General features: G+C 31.1%; 1 protein-coding gene across 3 annotated transcripts in view; it reads right to left on the reverse strand.

Moving 5' to 3' along the window:
- Pura (Puratrophin-1-like) overlaps positions 1–22,598 on the reverse strand; it is a 106,894-nt gene that overhangs the window by 78,236 nt on the left and 6,060 nt on the right. For all 3 annotated transcript variants that reach the window (XM_065506459.1, XM_065506460.1, XM_065506458.1), the window contains exons 3-4: positions 7,736–7,819; positions 6,729–6,849 (exon numbers count right to left, since the gene is read on the reverse strand). In XM_065506459.1, coding sequence (XP_065362531.1) covers positions 6,729–6,849; positions 7,736–7,819 — 205 coding nt within the window. The remainder of the gene's footprint in view (positions 1–6,728; positions 6,850–7,735; positions 7,820–22,598) is intronic.

Below are 22,598 nucleotides of genomic sequence, written 5' to 3' on the forward strand. Positions count from 1 at the left end.
TCGAATTTCCAAAAATCCCTTCTTATCGGATCGTTTTGGGGAGGGAGGAACCCACAGTTAAAATTTCGTGATTCTAGCTTCAGCCGTTTGGGCTGTGCGATGATGAATCAGTCAGTCAGTCAGTCAGTCAGTAACGTTACTCTTTTATATATATAGATATGTATATCTAATGATAGATATATCATAGTAAGTTGGACCTACATTGGGTCAAAATCGGAAAAAAATATTTTTTAACCGGAATTTTTTTTTCAACAAAAAAAAACAAAATTTAAAAAAAATATTTTTAAAATTTAAAAAATTTTAAAATAACTATTCAAAAAATTGTTTTTGTCCAAAAAAGTGAAAAAAGCAACTTTGGAAAAAAAATTTTGTTTACCTAAAAATATTTAAAATTTGTATTTTGAAGTATAATTTGGTGAAGGGTATATAAGATTCGGCACAGCCGAATATAGCTCTCTTACTTGTTTTTATTTGTGTTGTACACAAATACAGTGTACAGTGAAGAAATATAAAATGAATAAATTAAAACCCTCAACTTAAGTCTTATTTAATTTAAATCGTAGCTAAATATTCTTAATTAACCAAAAAAAAGCTGCATTTAAACCCACCAACCCACTGTCTGGCGGTACAAATACTTTGGTCTTTCTTTATTTTTGATTTTGGCACGAAATTGAATTTAAATATGATCCATGTTAACTAAAATAAAATGCTAAAGGCATGCACAGTCATTGCGGAGATACAAAAAGAGCGATATAAAAAACCCAAAGCAACATAAAATTCTTTATGTTTAAAGTTAGTTTTAGTAGTTTTTTTTTTCTTAGATGTATTCTCATTTATACTTTGTTTTCTTTATCTCATAAAAGAAAGACGAATGACTTTTCTGACATTTTTATAACACACTTTGTACATTATGATGTGAACTTTTATTTGGCATGTCTTTTCTTCTATATTTTCTATGCATTGCATAAATACTGAAAATGAAAGAACAAAAAAAAAAAACAGTTAATATGAAACTATTATATTATATTCATATGATGGTTAGTTAGTCGCAAGTTATGCATTTGTTGCATGCGAAACCACTGAATATACTTGCAGCTTAAAGTAAAGTTCTATTACACTTGGCGAAAATCCATTGGTCACAAAGAATTCATTAGTTTTACAATTGTTGTTAGGTTTGGCTTGTCAAAAATGTATCTTACAAATAGACTTAATACAAACTCTAAGCTATTTTTGTGGTCTTTTGTTGGCCGAATTCTTTGAACGACATACTACTACTCCTAATAAGTGACTTGTGTTTGTTTAACCATCTTAAAGAATTAAAAATTAGTTCCATATTGTTGGCAATGATTTCTTTGCATAGAATAATTGTAATGCCGAATCTTAAAGACCCACTATTAAAATATGAATGTAAGAAAGTACAGTATATGGAGGAAAATTACACGACATGTCGTGGAGCAATTGTTTGCATTTTATTCATAGTTGCACTACATTCCAGTTCTTTATTAATTCCAACATAAACTACTTATTTATGAGCTTTTAATTGAAAAATCTTTATTTATTAGGGAAACAAATTTTGCATTGTTCCGAAAAAATTGGCTTAGGATAATATGAATTTATGCGAGTTGAACTGATTTTTGGGAGCTGGTCTTATATATGGGCAATTCCTATAGAGTGGAATAGATTTTACAAATATAAGAGTATCTGAATAATAATTTGGTATTTATGTTCAATTCAGAGGGATATAGTAGTAAAAAAATAATAAGTTCTTTCGAAACATTGTTGTCCAAAATATCGAGCGAAATAAGGGTATATCGTACGTGACATAAAACCGAAGTAATTCTGATTTACATGTAGAAATATGCGAAAATTTGCAAATCGTGAGAGGCGTTATGTTTTCTTTTAATTTCTTTTTTAAATAAAAACAATCTTTGGATGATTTTGTAATAAATGAAATTTAACATCGTACGTGACATACCGTACATAATTCAAATTATTTTGAATTACTATTCAAATTATCTTGAAAAAAAGTTTCAAGGGTTTTTGTTTTCTCAGTCTTGGTAGTCATTCTCTTGGAATTGACCATATGGTAAATTATGGTCAATTCATTAATTTATTTTCAGGAAAAGGCATATGATATAACTGAAGTCAATATAGAACGATCTTTATCTCATGGTGAAATGAAACTTCCGTGCCCATACAACGTATCTTTATGCTGGACATTGTATGGTAATGAAGTGGAATTACATAGAGCTAAAAAAATTAATTAATGAATACTTCCTATCAAAATTTGCTATCGAATGTAAAATTTGCTATCGAATTGAAATATTTTAAAATAAAATTCTTAATAAATGCGAAATTAACTCTCTTTTATTGTGTCTTATTTCTGACTTTCTGGTTGAACTTTCGTTTTGGTGTATTCAGAGACTGATAGTAAAATTTCACGAATAATATTTTTGCGATACATTATAACCCCTTAAACTGTTTTAATGGTGTTTTTTGCTCTTTTTTAAAAGAAGGACCAAAAAGACGAATGCCTTGAGGATTTAGAGGGTTAACATATTCTACAAAAATGTTCTCAGTAACATTTTACATAAATTTGCAGAACACATTTTATACCTAAAATGTAAGGATAACATGGTTTCTTATGCCGATTAGCAATAAGAATGTGCCAGAGTTGGGAAACTTTAACCCCCACCTCAAATGAAATTCAGATGTAAACATTCAAAACACCGATACACGTGTCTTTTTTTTGTCTCCTCTATCAAAATTTATTGGTCGGACCTTGTAATTTTGGAAAAAATTGGATTTTGTTTTATAGTGCTATTGTAAATTCTGCATTTTTAAGTCAAACACCCAATAATTTGTGCAAAATTTGATCAGGATTGCAGCATAATGATAATATATTTATGACTGTTCAAACAGTATTCCGGGGGACATTTGTATGGTGGCTGGGCGAAATCATGGACCCATATTGCCCATTTTCAATACCAAACCAACCTTATCAGCCAGCTAGCTCCTTTTTTTGGGTTCCTATCGTGTTTTCAACAGACAGACAGACGGACATAGCTACATAGATCGTCTTAGATCATAAGCACCCAGAATATATACTTTTGTGGGTTTGCGATGAATATTTCGATGTACTACAAACGGAATGACAAGATCAATATATTTCACGTTCTAGGTGTAAAAAACTAATTTGTAGTGAAAACCGAAAAAAGACATCACAATTTTAAAATTGTGGATAGATTTGTGTTTATCATGCCAAAATTTTATAAAAATTATATTTAGCATGAAGAGTCATCCTCAAAAGTTTTTATATGGCAATTGGAAATTATTGTATTGATAAAAAAGAGTTGAATAAAATTTAAAATAATACAAGAATACTTGCTCTAATTAAAGAATACTAAATATATGCAACTTACAATCTCAATTTAAATTTGTGCAAAATATATCACTTTTACTTTTTAGAATATATGAGTCCTTGAATCAATGTTTTCAACAGTTCGCCTATTTCTTCTAAATTTCGATTTACAACAGTGTGCTAAATTTATTTTTTGTCCAGTCGTTGTATGAAAACGAATCTGAATGGTACCGTGAAATAACTCCCAAATGAAATAACTCCCCACGAAAAAATTAAATAACACCCAACAAATTTTTCATACAACTTAGGACTTATTTCATTATGAAACAACTCCTAACGCATAGGAAGTTATTTCATAATTTTTTTTTGGGAGTTATTTCATAATGCAATAACTCCCAATGAAACAACTCCCAGTGAATTTTTTGTTGGGTTTTATTTCATTTTATTTTGGGAATTAGGAGTTATTTCACCGTATTGGGAGTTATTTAATTTTTGTTGGGTTCTACTTTGTAAAAGCAGAACCCATAAATATCAAAAACTGGCTTCACTCAGAAAAGTATTTTGCATTACAGGCCTTTGGCCGGGCGCTAAGGTTTTCTCCTCTGGGGTGTATCAAAAACTGGTTTCCCTCAGAAAAGTTTTTTGTATTGCCGGACTTCGGCCGGGCGCAAAGGCTTTCTCCTCTGGGGTGTATCAAAAACCGGCTTCGCTCAGAAAAGATTCTTTTTACATCGTCGGTCTTTGTCAGGTTGCAACGATTTCTTAATCTGGTGCGAAATGAAAATCGGCTTTCTGAAATATTATAAAACCTTTCTGGAATGAAAGAAATCTTTTCCGAGTGGAGCCAGATTTTGATACAACCCGGAGGAGAAAATCTTAACGTCCGGCCGAAGGGCGGCAATGCAAAAAACTTTTCAGAGCGAAGCCAGTTCTGATACACCCCAGAGGAGAAAATCTTATCGCCCGGCCGAAGGCAATGCAAAACACTTTTCTGAGTGAAGTCAGTTATTGACACATCCAAGAGGAGTAAAACTTTGCGCTACTCCAAATGCCCGCAATGCAAAAAATGTTTGGTAAGCGAAGAATAATTGCACTTCTGAAGTTCCTTATTTCAGATTACATAAATAAATTGCTTCGGATTGGGAATTATTTCATTTCTATTGGGAGTTATTTCGCTTTTTTGGGACTAATATTTTTAAAATTATGAAACCGCCGATTATTGGGAGTAATTTCATTTTACCCTTTGGTAGTTATTTCATTTTGCAGGTTTGGGAATTATTTCATTTTTGATGGGAATTATTTCATAGGGAGTTATTTCATTGGGAGTTATTTCATTTGGGAGCTATTTCACGGTACCAATCTGAATGACTCTTGGAATTTTTGGTTTCGAATCAAAAACTTCTCGAATTATTCGATTTTTCTCTTGTTCGAATAAAACGAATAATTCGATTAAGAGATTTTAACTTGTTCGAATAATTCGATCACACGTTTTAATTTAATCGAATTATTCGAATAATTTAATTATTTTTTTAAAAGTAAAGAATGAAGTTTTGATGTAGGTTTTTTAATATTTTATTGTTAAATAAAAACACAAAATTACATTAATGTTAACAATTCAAGTAATGATAATGTTAAAAAACATTCGAAAACAAATTTCATCATTAAATTTTCATCAGAAATATCCTGATCAGATTTCCTCCCGAACAATCTACAAAATAATTGACTAGCAAACAGTTTAGTTTCTGTTTTGGAGCTATGATTTAACAAATTTTATTTTTTGAAAAAGAACAGGATTTGATTCTGTTGGAGCTTTCTCGGCAAATCTATTGTGGTACCAGAAGCAATCTTTATTTCGAGAATTGCTTCGATTTTTTGACTTACCAGATGCTGAGTGTTTCTATTTTGTCGGTCAGTACTACGACTACGAGTAAAATTGTTAACTTTCTTCTCTAATGCATTGACATAACATGGAAATATCACCATTTTCAGGGGTTGATTTCATCTCAAAAAGTTGTGGTGAACGTAAACTCATAATTTTATCGGCTTGATCTGCTAATCCACTAACATAACTTACTTGACTAATAACGAGAATCGATCTTACATCTTCAGGTAATTGTTCCAAAAATAAGGTTTTGAGTAATGAATCATTAAGTTGACCATAAGCAACATTTCTCATAATTTCAATCTAATCAATTATAAACCATTCAGTAAATAACAAATATTTTATTCCGTACCTTTTATTTTCATTGGTTCAAGTCCTAAATTAAACATTTTGAAAGACTTGTTTTTAGAATTGTAACTTTTAGCAGTAATATTTATATATTTATAGAAGGACCTATCGGACCACTCATCTACAGTGATCGAAAGATTATCGTTAGTTATTTGTTGAATTTCAGAAACAATACAATTTTTGTAAGTCATTATTACTTATTTAAATTTGGAATTTGAAAAATTTTAAGCAAATTAATAAATTTAAATATATATGTACATTTATTCGTTTTATTCGATTATTCTACATAAAATTGTTCGAATTATTCGTTATTCGAAAATGGTAATTTTTAAATTGTTCGAATAATTATTCGTAAGAAATTATTCGATTAATCGAACGATCATAACTCGAATGAATACCCTAGTATTTAAATCACACTATGAGATTGAGATAATCAATATGCATTAGGGTGGGCCGATTTGTAAGGACAAACTTTTTTCGGTATTATGCCATCGATTTTTCGATTTTTTTGGCACAATACCGTGTATGAGGAAATTTGTTTCTTCATATACAAAAAAGTAAGAGCTATATTCGCCTGTGCAGAAAATTTTAAATATTTTAAGGTAAATAAAATGTTTTTTTTTAATTTTTTTTTTAAAAATTATTTGTGAAAAAAAATAGTTTGATGAAAAAAAAAATCGTGTTGAAAAATGATTTTTTCCCGATTTACGCGTTGCAAAGGACTTTGAAATAACTATAATTAGCTATATGGACCAAAAATCGAGGTTGCCTATTTTCTCGATTATATATATCTAAGAATATTGATCTATGAATCATGTATGTATGTAAGTTATTTACTACGGAAAGTTGATTTCAACTTACAGACTGACATGGCTATTTCGATAATTTATGCAATCATATTTTAAATATTCTACAAGGATATGAAAGGATTACTTTGTTTTTTATATTTTTTTACAATGTATGTTGTTAAAGGTAATGTATTTAAAGTAAATAAAAAATGCTCATATAAATCGCCAACAAATATTAAATATTTATTTACATGATATTAAAATAATATAAATACAAGATTAATATATAAAATAGTAGCACTGGCTGCCTAATATTAAATATAAATGCATATTTTTTTTTTTAACTTACCTTTCCGGTATTGTACTGTAGTACAAAAGCAACGTTGCAATTTCATAACAATTTAGGCCAGCATTAACAACACTTTCGGCATCCACTGTAACTAACGGATTTCCTTTTAAATCACACGTTCCTGTAATTTAATCACACAAATTGTATACATTTTTGATTAAAAATCTATTGATAGCAAAAAACATAAATAACTTTCTAGGTGGTCCCTCCTAAGTTTGTTAATTCAATAACACACGAGGTACATACATAGATACATGACAAATCATATCGCTTATATGTTTGAGAGGACTGTGATCATGCTATTCATAAATAGACACTAAAACCAAAGAGAAATTCTTTGCGATAACGTATGTACGTGCATAGGAAAGATTGCTTTTAATTAAAATTTAATTTGCATATTTGCAATAAATATTTATACACTTTTGCCTCAATTGAGCAGGCAAAAAAAATGTGTTAAAACATGAAATCTTAGAGAATATATACAACAAAGAGAAAAGATCACCACCACAACAGCAAGGTGTGTTTCAAATCACAATCATCAGCACTGATGATGACAATCAATGACCATGTGCACGAGTCTGAAAGATACCAGGAATTCGGTTACACCACCAGTGTAGTAGTGCAACTAGTGGTTAATGATCCAATAAAAAAGAGATGTATTGAAATTTATGTTGTGCGTAAAATGGGGTTTCCAATTGCAAATCAATTAACGCAAATGTTAACAATTTTACACAGATCTGTTGCTTTTTTTTCTCTATGCAAATTCTTAATGGATCAATGTTGATGATAAATTTTTACTAGTGAAAGTAACTAGAACTGTGCCACAACAGAAGCTGTGGCAACTGCAACTATGGCTGCCTAGCCCAGCCACAAAGCCAAACGCTACTAGCCAGCATTTATATGTATCGAAGGTGTGTCCAAGAATTAAAGCCAAGAAGAAAGTTTTTTTTTTTTATTTTTTGTTTGCTTAATGAGTGACTACTAAAAGGAACATAAAACAAACTTACCAGGTAAATAGATGCCAGATAAAAGTAGTTTTTCGGGTAAATCGGTAATTAAATTTGGCGGTATAATTTCACTTTCTACTTGATCTATAAGTAATCGAAAATAAAAAAAATAGAGTAATAAAAATGAAATTAATTAAAATTGGAAACTGATTTGAACTAGTTTTATGAAAACAAAGTGTCTAATGTAATTAAAGCTGTTTTATTCACTTTAATTTTCGAAGAGTAAATATGGAAATGGTATGTAGATTAAGTTGCTGTGTTAAGATTTTTCTCTTGTAACAAAAAACCACCCACAGTCATCATATAATTGGTGGTGTTGTGTTGTTGTCAGATGTTCTTAACTGTTAAAATATGTACTATTTTATAAAAGGTGGCCATTATGACTTGCCACAGATCTTTAACATAAAAGTGTCGATTTTTTTGATTTCGATTTTTTTTTTCAAAATGGACCTTTTTTCTCAAAAGAAAGATTAGGTCTATTCCTTTAAGAGCCATTCGGTTCCTTATTGGGATGCGAGTGGAATATACATATATCAAAATAAATGTTTTGTAACTCAATACATAAAATTTTTGACTTTTTTTTCCAAAACCTAAAACTTATTTTTCAAAATGGACCTTTTTTATCTTTTTTCTCAAAAGAAAGCTTAGGTCTTTTCCTTTAAGACCTTTTTAGTCGATTAGTGGGATATATGTCAAAACAAATTTTGTAGTTTAAGATTGAAAAGTTCTACAAGGAGAAGACCTAAGCCATAGAGAATTATATATAGAGACGAGACACTCCTTTTTTTCAAACAAAATTACAACAAATCAGAAGTCTGATACATTGAATACCATGTATTTTGTTGTTTCATGAGTTAGGTTTTTGACAACAGACTTAGGCTTTTGACAATTCCGTCTCTATGTTATCCTATGACCTAAGCTTTCTTTTGAGAAAAAAAAGCCCATTTTGAAAAAAAAATTTCAAAAAGGTTTCTGATTGTGTAAAAAAATGTCAAACATTTTTTTCAAAAGATTGAAGTAATAGCTATCTAAACTATTTGGGACACATTTTGCCAAAATGTCCTAAAGTCCTGTTTGGCCAAAATGTAATATGTAATTTTTTACTAAAAAATTGATTTTTTATCAAAAATTGATTTTTTAATCAAAAATACATTTTTTACTCAAAAATATATTTTTTAATTAAAAATATATTTTTTAATTAAAAATATATTTTTTAATTAAAAATATATTTTTTACTAAAAAATTGATTTTTAGAAAAAAATCAATTTTTTACTCAAAAATCAATTTTTTACTCAAAAATATATTTTTTTATTCAGAAATAGATTATTTACTCAGAAATAGATTATTTACTCAGAAATAGATTTTTTACTCAGAAATAGATTTTTTACTCAAAAATATATTTTTTACTAAAAAATAGATTTTTTTCCCCAAAAATAGATTTTACTCAATATGCCAAAGTTTTTATAATTTGGCAGTTTGGTATTGAAAATCTGCAAAATCGAATTGGTAGAACCAGGGTTATATCGAGCCCTTAGCGCCAAATTATCGTAAACGACATTTTCTAACTTTTTCACATGCGCAAAGAAAAAGTGCTGTCGAGTTTAAGTTCTGAACGTGGACCTCATGGGCCCACCAGGGGCGCGACCAAGGGTCCTCAAAGTAGGACACCTCGGGTATGTTACATTTTTAAAACGATCCTATTTCTTCGTTGGTGTTCCGATTTCAAAAAAATTACACATATAAAATCTTTTCATCGAGCGCTACAAAAGACCTAGTCGTAGCTATCAATTACCTCTTATAGCTTAGGAGATATTTGCATTTGAAAATTAAATGTTCAATATTTTTACCCAACCTACTCCAGTTTTTTGATAACAGCGTATCCAAATATTTTCCGATTTTCTCCAGTTTTTCTTCATTGGACTAACAACATTTGTATGTGTCAAACAGAAAAAGAACTATTTAAAAATAATGACGATTTTTTGCTAATTTTTTGGGAAAAAATAACTGTTTTTCTTTTTAAGTTATCACTAAGAGGGTGTATTAGGAATTTATACTTTCTGAAAGCTAAGTTTTCATAAAATATTTTAAATGAAAAAAAAATTACAAATTATTGTTACCGAAGAGACCAGGTCCATTAAAAAAACACCTATTTTTTATATAAAATTAAACTTTATTCGATATAAAAATATAGTAACCAATTTTAGATGGCCCAATATGCTTATAATTATTTTGTAAAGGGTTCCGATAACTCCGACTCTGGTATGGATATTATAGCCAAAAAAACTAAAAATTTCCATTTTTGGGATTTTTCAACACTATTTTGGGAATTGCGGGATTGCAGATAATAAATTTCAAAATTCGTTTTTATTTTTCCATTTTAAATAGAAAATTTTATATAACTGTGAAATTTCATTAAAAACTATTCATAAATAAATATTTTATTTCAATTCGAAAAATTTGTATCTATGCAAAAAATTCAATAAAAAACTTTTTTTGTCATATTTTTCAATAAAGTATTCCATGAATTTTTAATTGTCAAAAGTTATAAATATTTTTGAAAAATAGACAAATAGCTTGAACGAAATTATAATATATCGCATCATAAAATTTTTAATTCTATGTATGCATTTCAAAATAATCGAAAAAACCTTCTACTGTAAAATTTGTGTTTTGTCGCTTACGATAATTTGATTTTTTTTTTGATTTTTGATAATTTTCACATGTTTTTTGTGGATTGTAGAGAAACCATGAAATTTTTCAATCATTATTTTTATAATAAAATGGCAAATTCTGCTGAAAATGGTAAGAATCGGTCCATAATTTCTCCTAGCTCCCATACAAATTCCTTTCCGAAATATGGTGCTATGGTATATATAATTGCAGTATCCATTCCAAATTCAGCACAACTAAGTTTCGTGCAAAGAAAAATTGCGAGAGCATTTTTTTTGGATCGGGCACTATTTTACCATAGCGCCCACATGAAGTTCATTTCCGAAAATCACTTAAATACACATAAATATTTTATATATCCCTATCGGGTTGAAATTCATAAAAATCGCTGTAGCGAAGATCGGCCCATAACTGATTATAGCTCCCATATTAAGAGCACATTACCCTCTATAAATATTTTAAATATAAATTGTATACAAATCAAAATATTATATCCCGACTACTGGGTTTTGTGAATATCGGTATAAAATATGAACATGGAGTTAAAAATAACCAAGTTATTAGCATTTCCCTACATCATATATGCAAGAAAAACGACATTTTTGTATTATCTAATCACAGTATTGCATGCAAAAGTTATGTAAACAACTATGTCAACAACCGAAATGCGAGTAAAATATGCGTAAACTAGTACTTTTTGCTCAATATTTGGACAGATAAAAGTCGTATAACCTTGTTAAAAAGATAATTTTCTCTAGAAGTTTAGGTTTATTGCAAACATTTAAAAAACAGTATTTAAATAGGGATTTTTTTTAAGATATCGAAAAAAGTACCATTATTTACACAATTTAACAACATTCAATCGATTTTCGGCACGTGTTCTAGTTATCCGATTGCACTTAAATATTGCAATAGTTATTTTTAGCTACTAATGAACAAAATAAGACCCATCCAAAGCATATCTATTTTTTAAGGGCCTGTCTAGTGACCGTACGTCCTCTTTCCTAGAGGACAATCATCTTTTTCAACTGGCTGTCATCTATAAAATTTGTGTCCTCCCTCTATATGTCATCTTTTTCCTAATCTGCCATCTTTTGTCATCTTAATTTTTAAAAGCATGTCAATATTATACCCTACACCAACATAGTGGGGAGGGTATTATGCGTTTGTGCAGATGTTTGTAACGCCCAAAAATATTAGTCTAACACCCACCTTAAAGTATACCGATCGACTTAGAATCACTTTCTGAGTCGATTAAACGATGTCCGTCCTTCCGTCTGGTTGGCTGGCTGGCTGTCCATGTAAACTTTGTGCGCAGAGTACAGGTCGCAATTTTGAAGATATTTCGATCAAATTTGGTACATATTATTTTTTCGGCCCAAGGACCAAGCCTATTGAAACTGGCTGAAATTATTTCACCTAGCACCCATACAAATGTCCTTCCGAAATTGGACTTTATCGGTCATAAATGTTTAATTTATAAATGTATGTACACAAATTGCGCTCCAAATAAGTTTCATATATACAAAATTCATGTCACCAAATTTTGTTACGATCGGTCCATAATTAGTCATAGCTCCCATATAGACGCGCTTCGCTTAAAAATGTTGGTATACTCACAAAATTCAACATAGTAAACTTTCATATAGACATAAATCACACGACCTAATTTCATGGTGATAGGTCCATAATTGGTCATTGCCCCCATATAAGGCCCACTTCCGAAAATCACTCAAAAATATAAATTATTGAAATTTTAAAAGAAAAATATTTTTGCTCTTTTACTTAGTGTAGGGTATTATATGGTCGGGCTTGACCGACCATACTTTCTTACATGTTTTTTTTTAATTTTATAAATTAAAAGAAATTGTATTTCCCGCCGGTCACCGTTTTTTTTGTTTGTCAAATCGTACATTTCTGTTCATTGTTTTGTTCATACTCTTCTGAAATTTGTTAAACATAATTTGGTGTTGGTTTAAGCTTTGATATTTTTACAAATAAAGCGTATGTAATTCTCATACACTCTATAGCTTGATTTGTATAATATCTTTAGTTTTTCTAAAGCCTTTTGTGAACTAGCTTATCCCCAACAATAAATTTTAGTGAATTTATCAATAATTGGGAATTCAGCACAATTCTTACCAAATTTGAAATGGAGTTTTGAAACTGCCGTTAAAAAAAATTAAATTTTGTGGGTCATGTCTGCCAATTTTTGTCCTTTATATCTCATTAGAACGACAGTTACCCACACATTTCGATTCGTTTAAATTAAATTGCAAAAGCTATGATCCTAATATTTTACACAAGGTGTTTCAACAATACATAGAACACGTACTTTGAATTCAAATACATTTTTGACTTTTTTTCTTTATGTCATCTATTTTCATTGTCAAAATCTGGTCGGCTTATATTTGACCATAGCACCCATATTATGACCATTTGCGTACCAATAACATACACTAAATATTAGAGTATTTAACTATACCAATGTAATTTCTATTATTTTCATCCAGAGATCGAAAATAACTCGTCCATATACCAAAAAACCCAAATTGTGATTTATATTTTTGTGATAAAAATAAATCACTGAAAATAACAGTTATAAAATGATTTTTATTTAAATGGTTTGGTATGACCTTTATTCGTTTTTGTTGTTTTTTAATGGTTTGTTGTGAGATAAACAATTCATTTGTTCTTGTTCTTAATAACTGTTACTTTCTCTTTTATTTACATACAATAATATATTATTAGTATTTTTTGACAAATTATGGAAATAATATGATAAGTATGAAGTATTGAAGTCTGAGTAACAGAAATGATAATTTTTTTTAAATTGTTTTAATCTTTTAATAAATTTTATATATTTAATCGTTGATTTGCATCAAATGCATTTTTGTGATTTATTTTTCACGAAAAAAATAAATTATAAATCACTCATCCAGATTATTTGTGTTTGTTTCTTTTCTGTTTCTCTCAAACCCATACCTAAAATGTTCTCGAATAAATCACTCTCTCAGTGATATATCAAAACAAATTATTTTTAAATGGCTGCGAATGAGAATTTACCATTGAAATGAAAGTGAACCCGTTATTTTCGGTCTCTGTTTTCATCACATTTAGGTGGAGGGTATCTAAAATTCCGTATAACCGAATATAGTATTTTAACTTGTTTCATTCTCATTTCTCCTATGTATGAGAGAGTTTTAAATATATCAGTGTTGTAAATATACAACAATTACGATATTCCTGGACAATTACGAAGCTGGATTGTTAAAAAATACCAAAGAAATATGCGACAATATTTATAAATCTATCAATATTTTTATTTCTACAAAATAACTCATAGCATATGTATCTGTGCAATAACCAAGTGTTTAATAATAATCGTAAATGCTCAGTTCGTATTTCCAGGAACTTCAGTCAAATAGTAAAAATTTAGCAAAAAAAAAACAATATTAGATGTACATTTGGCTAGTACTTGTTTTCAAATACACAAATGTTAACATTTGTTGGCTATTTAGACCAGATCATTTTACTGGCCACGTTAGTACGTAGGCTTTGTATAACACATTTAATACACATTTGCAACATCAAGTATTTTGCACTAAAAATTGATGGCAACAATAAATTCGCTTTAAAAGCGTAACAACAATTCAATACGTTTGTTAAGGAATTCATGCGAAAATGAATAAAAAATTTTAAAGCTCTGCTCTGTGCCAAATTGTACAAAAGAAATCAAATCAATGCCAACATAAACATGTATAATAAAGCCAATATGTTTAAGTAAAATGTGTAAATGTTTGCCATACATATTAATATTTTCGTTAGAAAAAACTAAAAACAAAAATCGGCCACCTTTTGCACAAATATTTACAAGCAATGGGCTGTTTTTCGCCTACCTAAAGTGTTTAACCAGTCACACAGTGGTAGTAACTAAACTGCTATTATTACTTGTACTACTACTGCGATCACTACTAGGACCAATAACAGCAGCAACATTCTACAAATGTTGTATGAACAAACATATAAGTGCTGTTTATACGTACGCTGAATATGACTGAAGGAAACACTTGCAAATTTAATTCGTTTGAACATAAAACTTTTAACTTCTAATCTTTGGCCAACAAAACAGTGTGTTTGTGCAAATTCACATGTTGCTGCAGTTCGAAAGAGTCTGTCTACTACAATGGTTGCTGTTGCATGCAATCAAATTTCTTTATTGACAAATTAAAGTGTTTATAGGTGTATTGATTACATTTACGCTATTTACGATGTTTGCGGCATTATTGGTATTTACAGTAAATGTACATAATATTATGACCATTAAAACTATGTTTGGCACATTAAAAATATTATATATTTATATTTAAGAAGAGTTCTAAGGAAGTTAGATAAAAGTGGTAAGTTCTGTAGCACGCATAGCTGTTAAATAATTTATATATATTTACGAGCTTACTAAAGTTCAACAAATCATGTTAAAATTTTTAAATAAAATTTATTTATTTTACTTTGAAAATAAAGAATATATTAGGGTGCTACTTAAGTTGGAATTTTTGTAGTTCCGGTTCTCCTAAGGTCTAAATTGTTCTCCGTCATCTAAAAACGAAAAGTCAAAAATTTAAACTAAGTCGGATAAACAAATTCGGATGCCCATTTTATTTGAAGTTTCCAGTTTTTAAACATTTGTACAACATAAATTTACTCAAAGTATTGGCCATTACTATGTCCTTTCCCCATCATTCAGGCAACATATGGATTTCGCGTCAAAAGAACTGCTCGTCTTTGGAGGTCAAAAACGAATCAAACCAATTTCGGATACTTAGTTCTGAAGTGAGAGAGCTTTCTGCATCGATTGAAACAAATAGTAGTCGGACGTGGTAAGATCTGAACTATAAGGCGGGTGCAGCAAAACTTCCCAACCACTTCTTTCTATATAGTTTTTATAGGTATTGCAGCATGTGGCCGAGCGTTGTCATGATGAAATATTACGGTTTCATGCTTGGCTGCATATTCAGGGCGTTTTCGGCCAAAGCTCTCTTCAAACGAATCGAATACATTTCGGATGTGCAAAATCATATTTCAAGGTCTCTCGACTTCAATTCGTATTTTGCAAGCTCTTATTGAGTTTGGCAACAATCTTCATGGACTAATGCCTCCAATTATTGGTCTTCAAACTTTTTTGGCTGGCCTGGGCGATCTTTGTCTTTCGTGTCAAAATGATCGTAAATGTTCCGTTTTCCATCGCAAGTAGTGAGTAGTGAGTAGAGGACTCTTTTGCTACCACCATACACAGAGCATTACTATAGCGCCATAGATATTTGGCTTTGGTTTCGATTCGTTTGGTTGGCCGGGCTTCAAATACGATCTCGTACGCTTCGGGTTTATATTATAGCCTATTATAGCCTTCAAGACACATTTCGAACATGCAAAATAATCGTTCATGGTCTCTCGACTTGAATTCGTATGGTACGCGATTTCCCTGCTTTTGGACTAATCCTGCTGCTAGCAAATGTTTTGAGTTGCTGCTTGTGTAGCTCGTAATGATTTTGCAAGATCTTGTTGAGTTTGACAACAATCTTCATGGACTTCAATTCTTGGTCTTAAAACTGTTTTGGTTGACCTGGCCGATTTTTGTCTTCCTTGTCGAAAACACCACTTTTGTACCGCACTAACTATCTATAGAACATTGAAACCGATGGATCGCATTCACCATTAGCATCGGTGAGCAATCTGTGTGCTTCAGCGGTACTATTTTTCAAATTAAAGAAGTAAAGAAAAACTTCCCACATATGACGATTTGTCATAATTCGACATTTTCGAAGCAAAAGCCCCTTTCCGAGCCATTTTGTTCTGCATATTGCCAGCATCGGGCATTCGCATAGAACCTGCACTGTTCATTCTCAACGTTACCTACAAAACATTGGTGATACTTTAAACCACCCTTTCGAGTGAAAGGGATCTACGTCTGGGTAAGGTAATGAATCTTTGGACTGGTTAATAACCCCAAAATCGGACAAATCGGACAATATATAGTGTATCCATGAGGGATGTCAAAGAACGGTTCAGGACCTATAAACGAGCATCGGGCGCACCTGTTGGCAAAGCCAATCAACGCATTTATTGCCAGCGCGACCTTCATGGCCAGATACCCAGCACAATGTAAGTTCATTATGTGCGCCGAGTTCATTCAATGCTGTCCTGCAGTCCATAACATTACCAGACCTCACTTCATATGATGATAATGCTCTAAGAGCAGCCTGACTGTCAGATATAACAAATATTTTATTATTCCTTTATCTCCTTCTTAAATATTCATTTGGGTATATAGGGATGGCGTAAATCGCGAGAGCATTACTTGAAATATTGATGGGAATGTTCCCACTGGGATACCACTTTGAAAATTAGGCCCATAGATATTAGCCCCAGTGTCACCATTAGCCTGTTTGGAACCATCAGTAAATCATACTTGATCGGCATTATTCTGCCACCATGTCTGATTTAAGCACTCGTCCTTTTCTGGTATAAGGACCCTAAACTTCATATCTAACACCAGAGTTGGTGACATATAGTCCGATATTTTCAAAGATGCCTATGTGATGCGCATGTGATCAACAAGATATCCTGGCATTACACGGATATCCCCGGTAGTCTGGATTAACTCCTATATGCCTCCTCCATTACCAATATATGTAAGGGTGGAATGTGTAGGATTGCTCCCAGAGCATGAGTGCGACAGTAATAGAGACACTGATGAGGCGATATACCTTATCAATGTAATGCTCTCGCGGTCACCTGTTCCACTTTTTTCCACCATGCCGACATATAAGTTAGTAAATACAAAAACCATGTTCGAAAGAATACCGTATTTTTAAGTTATACACCCAATATATGAAGAAAAAAGACTTTAAACTACTGGCCACAACAAACCAACAATCTTGCATATCTGATAGTATATAACATCTAGAGAATTACATCTTACAAGCGATTTCTATTATAATTATAAATTATAGAACGAAACTTGTGTCAATTATTTCAAATGTATTTATCTCGTGACATTTGTAAAAATGTTATGTTACTTCATTGAATTTTAAACAAATCTTGTAAAAAATGTAATCATTAATTGGAGGCGTAAAATTATTTGCAAAATTGCGCCATGTATGTTCTTAGATTACAAAATTTTCATATTCAAGCCAGATGATGATGATGTCTACCCATCACTCATTAGATTGGGAAAGTATTTCATACTTAGATTGATACAGAATGATGTCTATTACACCAATATATTTAGTGTGTTGCAAACATCATCTCAAGCCCATAATACCCTACTCTCCTATGATAGCAATGTAGGCAAAAAAAAGAATGCGAATAAAGTAAAAAATGTTCATAAGTTAAAACATAAAGCCGAATTCAATATACCGCCTGCTGTTTTAACTGTCGTTATTAAATTGTCTGCTGTATTTTACTTCAAATATCATTTCAACACTTTTTTCTAATGTCCAGCATTAAGACAAATACTTTAGTTAACTAACTTGTCGGTAACATGCAGTAGGTTGTATGCAATTCTTTTCAATACTAGTTTTTATCGCGTTTTCTTAGTTTAGCTAGTATTAGGGAAGCGATGAAAATCTAATTTGGTTAGACTTTCAATATGATAAATTTATGGATGTCACATAAATTCGCATACTTGTAGTGTAGAAAAATGACACACATGCAATGTTGTAATTAAATGTTTGTATTTTCACATATTTCTTAAAATAACATAATTTTTTTTGAAAATTTGTTAAAATTACATTTCTTTTAGTAAATTAACTTGCGATCGTTTTAATTAAATGTAGTAAGTTGAAAGTGAATTGGTTTTGTACAATATTTTAGCATAGAAGGTGAATCATTTACTGAGTCCACTTAATGATGTCCTGCGAAGTATTGACTGTCCATCCGTTCATGTAAATTTGTAATCCAACAACATATCTCAATTGTTAAGATAATTTCAGCGATATTTTTATACCCACCACCAAAAGTATATATATTCTGGTGCCTTATGAAATTCAAAAACGATCTAGTCATGTCCGTACGTCTGCCTGTCTATTGAAACCACGATAGCGCCCAAAAAAAAAGCCAGTTGGGTGATTGTTTGCTTGATTTTTGAAAGGTTTGCTACCTATGGACCTGAACAGGGAAAACATGTAAAAAAATCGATTTTTTAAAGTATGTTGCGATTTTAATCTTGAAGATGAAGTTTTTATATTCACAATTTTTGTCTTTATGATTTTCTTTATGACAAGGGCTACAACTTTGTCTCAGAGAGTTTTTGAGAAAATTATCACTTTTTTGAAAAAATGACACCGAGGCGCCAAATATTTAGGGGCCCATAAAAAAGTGCATGAATTTGGGCAAAACTTTCTTTTTTTGGTCTTTTATCACGTAGTGGTGTCCGTATATGGTAATATTTCCATGACTTAATAAATTACACATAGTGTTATCCATCATGTTCGGCCCCTGTGACTATGAGTGCCGATCACTGCATTAATGTGACATGTGTGGAATATTTTTTTGAAATTTCTTCTCTCTTAGAAACTTCTTTTTGCTACTTCTGTTTATATTTGGTCAGAGTCAGATTAGCGAAATTCAAGACAAAATTATAGCTATAAAATCTTATCCCTTAGAAATTTCTGCTGACACTCTTGACTACAATTTTATGTTAATATTTGTTCAGATTCTGGGTAGCGTAATTCAAGCCGAAATTATGACTATAAAACTTCAGCGGAATAACTTTAGTATCAAGGGCTGTGTACTAATATTTACTGACAGTAAAGCAGAGAATTGCAGGGTGTTTCTAGGGGAGATATATATATTGATTTACTCTTATATGGTTTCTTGGATATGGGGACATTGAAGCTCTTGCCAATGCTTCTCGCTAGGGATAAGCAACTAATTTCACACAAACTTTGTCTCATTGTCAAAGAAAGATGGGGGAAATTGCCTACCTACAAGAAGACCAGACAAATATAGCCTAATATGCATATGTAGAGGACACGACTTGCGATAAATCTGCTTAAGGCAAATTCAAATCATACTAGATCATATAAAACTGTATTCCTTTGGGGTTTCTGTGTTTTGGGATTTTAAAACAAATTGCTTAAAATCGAAATTTCAACAAAAAATATAAATTAACTGTAAAGGATAATATATTATTGGGTAAATTCGGAATTTTTTTACATTTTTAGCTTTTATTTTAGAACCTTTGTACAATATAAATTTATTCAAAGTATTGGCCATTACTATGACCTTTTCCCATCATTCTGGCAACATATGGATTACGAGCCAAAAGAACTGCTCATTTTTGGAGGCCAAGAATGAATCAAGCCAATTTCGGATATACTGTTCCAAAGTGACCCGATAGACTAGACCGTCGAGTGCTAGAGTCTCAGGCGGCTTCGATTCCCGTCTGAGACTCTGGGTGTATCTGCAGACAAGAAAAACGCTTCGCAGTTTGTGTTTGTTAAAAAAAAAAAAAAATACCAGAGAGTGAGCGGTTGAGGTGAAACTTCCTAACCACTTCATTTTAAATAGTTTTTAACAGGTATTGCAACATGAGGCTGAGCACATGTAACATGGAATATTATGTTTCATGTTTGGTCGCAAATTCATGTTTGGTCGTAATTTTCGTCAAATGCTCGCTTCAAACGAATCATTTGCATTCGGTACAGATTCCCTGTGATGGTCTGGTCAGATTTCAGCGGCTCATAACAGATATGACCCTTTTGCTCCCACCAAATACAGAGAATTACCTAAGCCCCATGGATATTTGGCTTTGTTGTCGATTCGGCTGATTTTCCGGGCTTCACATACGATCTATTACGCTTCGGGTTATCGTAATGGATCCATTTTTCATCGTTCAAGCATCATTTTGGACATGCAAAATCGTGTTTCAAGGTCTCTCGGCTTCTTTTCTAATTTACCTGCTTTTGGATGAATCCTGCTGCTGGCCAATGTTTTGAAATTGCTGCTTAAGTAACTCCCAATGATTTTGCAAGCTTTTGTTGAGTTTGACAACAATCTTCATGAAGTAATGCTTCTAATTCTTGGTCTTCAAACTTTTTTAACTGGCCTGTTCGATTTTTGTCTTCCGTGTCAAAATCACCACTTCTAAATCGAACAAACCATTTCTCGCACGTTGAAACCAATGAAACACATATGACATATGCACAAAGTTCAACATTTTCGAAGCAAAAAATTACACTATAGTGTTTAATAACTAAGTGAGAATAAATGACAGATGTGTACCATTTAAAATGACATATAAGTTATTAAAAACAAAATTTGAATTCTAAATATACGCTGTCTATTTTAAATTCCATATTTTTAAGTCATACACCACACATTTGCAAAACATTTAATTCCAGGGCTATGATTAGTATTTTTTTTAATAAAAATCTACCAAATTTAAAATTCATGTCATAGACAAGAGACACTCCAATTTGTCAAACGATAATACAACAAATTATATGTTTGATACAACAACAAAATACATTGACTAGCATGTATTTTGTTGTTGCAAGAGTTAGGTTTTTGACAATTACGTCTCGTCTCTGTTACCCTATGATTCATGTACTATTCAAGTTTAAAGTTACATATTTTAGGACTCGATCAAAATATTGATTTGAAATTCGGAAAGGGAATTCTCCAAATAAATGTGTTAATTTTAGTGAAAGTTGGAGTAAAATTGTCTCAGATATTTAAAAAAATAATGCATATATATACAACAAATTTTAAATTCTAGAATTCAGAAATATTTAACATAAGGTTTGTTCGTTAATATATCACAATGTAATTTGTTTCCAAGTTTCATATTTTTGAGAATTTTGGCCATAAAATCCACATTTGGTCTGGGGCTGGTAAAATAATTATATGATGATTTGAGATTTAGGAATTCCAGCTTTGGAATTATAGAACACTTAACATAAATTAAAAAATTCTATAAAATACTAGCTGTCTCGGCAAACGTTGTTCTGCCATAGCTCACACAAAGTTTGAAGACTCTCACTATAATAGTACTCCAGATATGCAATAATAAATGTTTACTTTATATGGAAGGTGCCACGCCCATTATACATATATAGGTCAATTGTGAATCTAAGCCATCCAGTGACCCACTGAAATACACACAGCAAATTTTATCGAAATCGGCCCAGATGTTAAGGAGGAGTTCAGTTACTAACACACGTACAGAAGAATTATATATATAAAGATAGGTTAAAATCGAAAGGGCCTAAGGAAACCTCTTTTATTATATTTCAAAGAAATAATTTCTGAAATGACTTTTACACGTTATAAGTTCCTTAAGATACGTTTTTTATGAAGCCAAAAATTCAGCATTTTATAAATTTTCAAATTCAAAATCGACCATGTTTGAACTCGTAATGCTTTAAAATGTTTTCCATTTAATTTTTTGGTTTATTGTTTAATTTAATCGATCATAAATTATAGGTCTGTTCATTTACTTTCCCAGTACATACTTGCAACGAGAGTATAAAATAAAAATTTACAAAATTACTCTCTGAAATTCTCAAAAATAGTTACTTTTCCAGTAACAATTGTTCTTATTTTATTTCTTTTAAAATGTATATATATGGTCTTATATACGTCGTTGCACAGGTCTTTGAAATATCTATCATTAGATATCCATATTGTCTATATTAATGATTTAGTAATCCAGATATGGGTCAAAAATAGGTCAAACATCGAGGTTGTCCTGGTTTTTTTTTTCTTATATCTCAGCCCTTTGTGGACCGATTTTCTCGACTTTAAATAGCTACCGAGCCGGAAGAATTTCGGAGATATTGATGTATCATTCGTGTATGTAAGTTATTTGGGGGCTTCAGAAAGTTGATTTCAACACACAGACGGACAGACGGACATGGCTATATCGACTCCGCTATCTATAACGATTCAGAATATATATACTTTGTGGGGTCGCAAATGAAAACTGTAGAAATTACAAACGGAATGACAAACTTATATATACCCTTGCCACTCATGGTGAAGGGTATAATAAATAAACAATAACACAAAACATATGAACACTCTCTCAAATTTATACGCTCTTGATTTTTTCTCTACTTGCAAGTTTTTTGAGTTAATGAACGTTTTTCCAGTAACAATTGTTACTAACTAGTAAAAACTTTTAGTTATT

Source organism: Calliphora vicina, chromosome 3, assembly GCF_958450345.1.
Source record: "Calliphora vicina chromosome 3, idCalVici1.1, whole genome shotgun sequence".
NCBI classification, from domain to species: Eukaryota; Metazoa; Arthropoda; class Insecta; order Diptera; family Calliphoridae; genus Calliphora; species Calliphora vicina.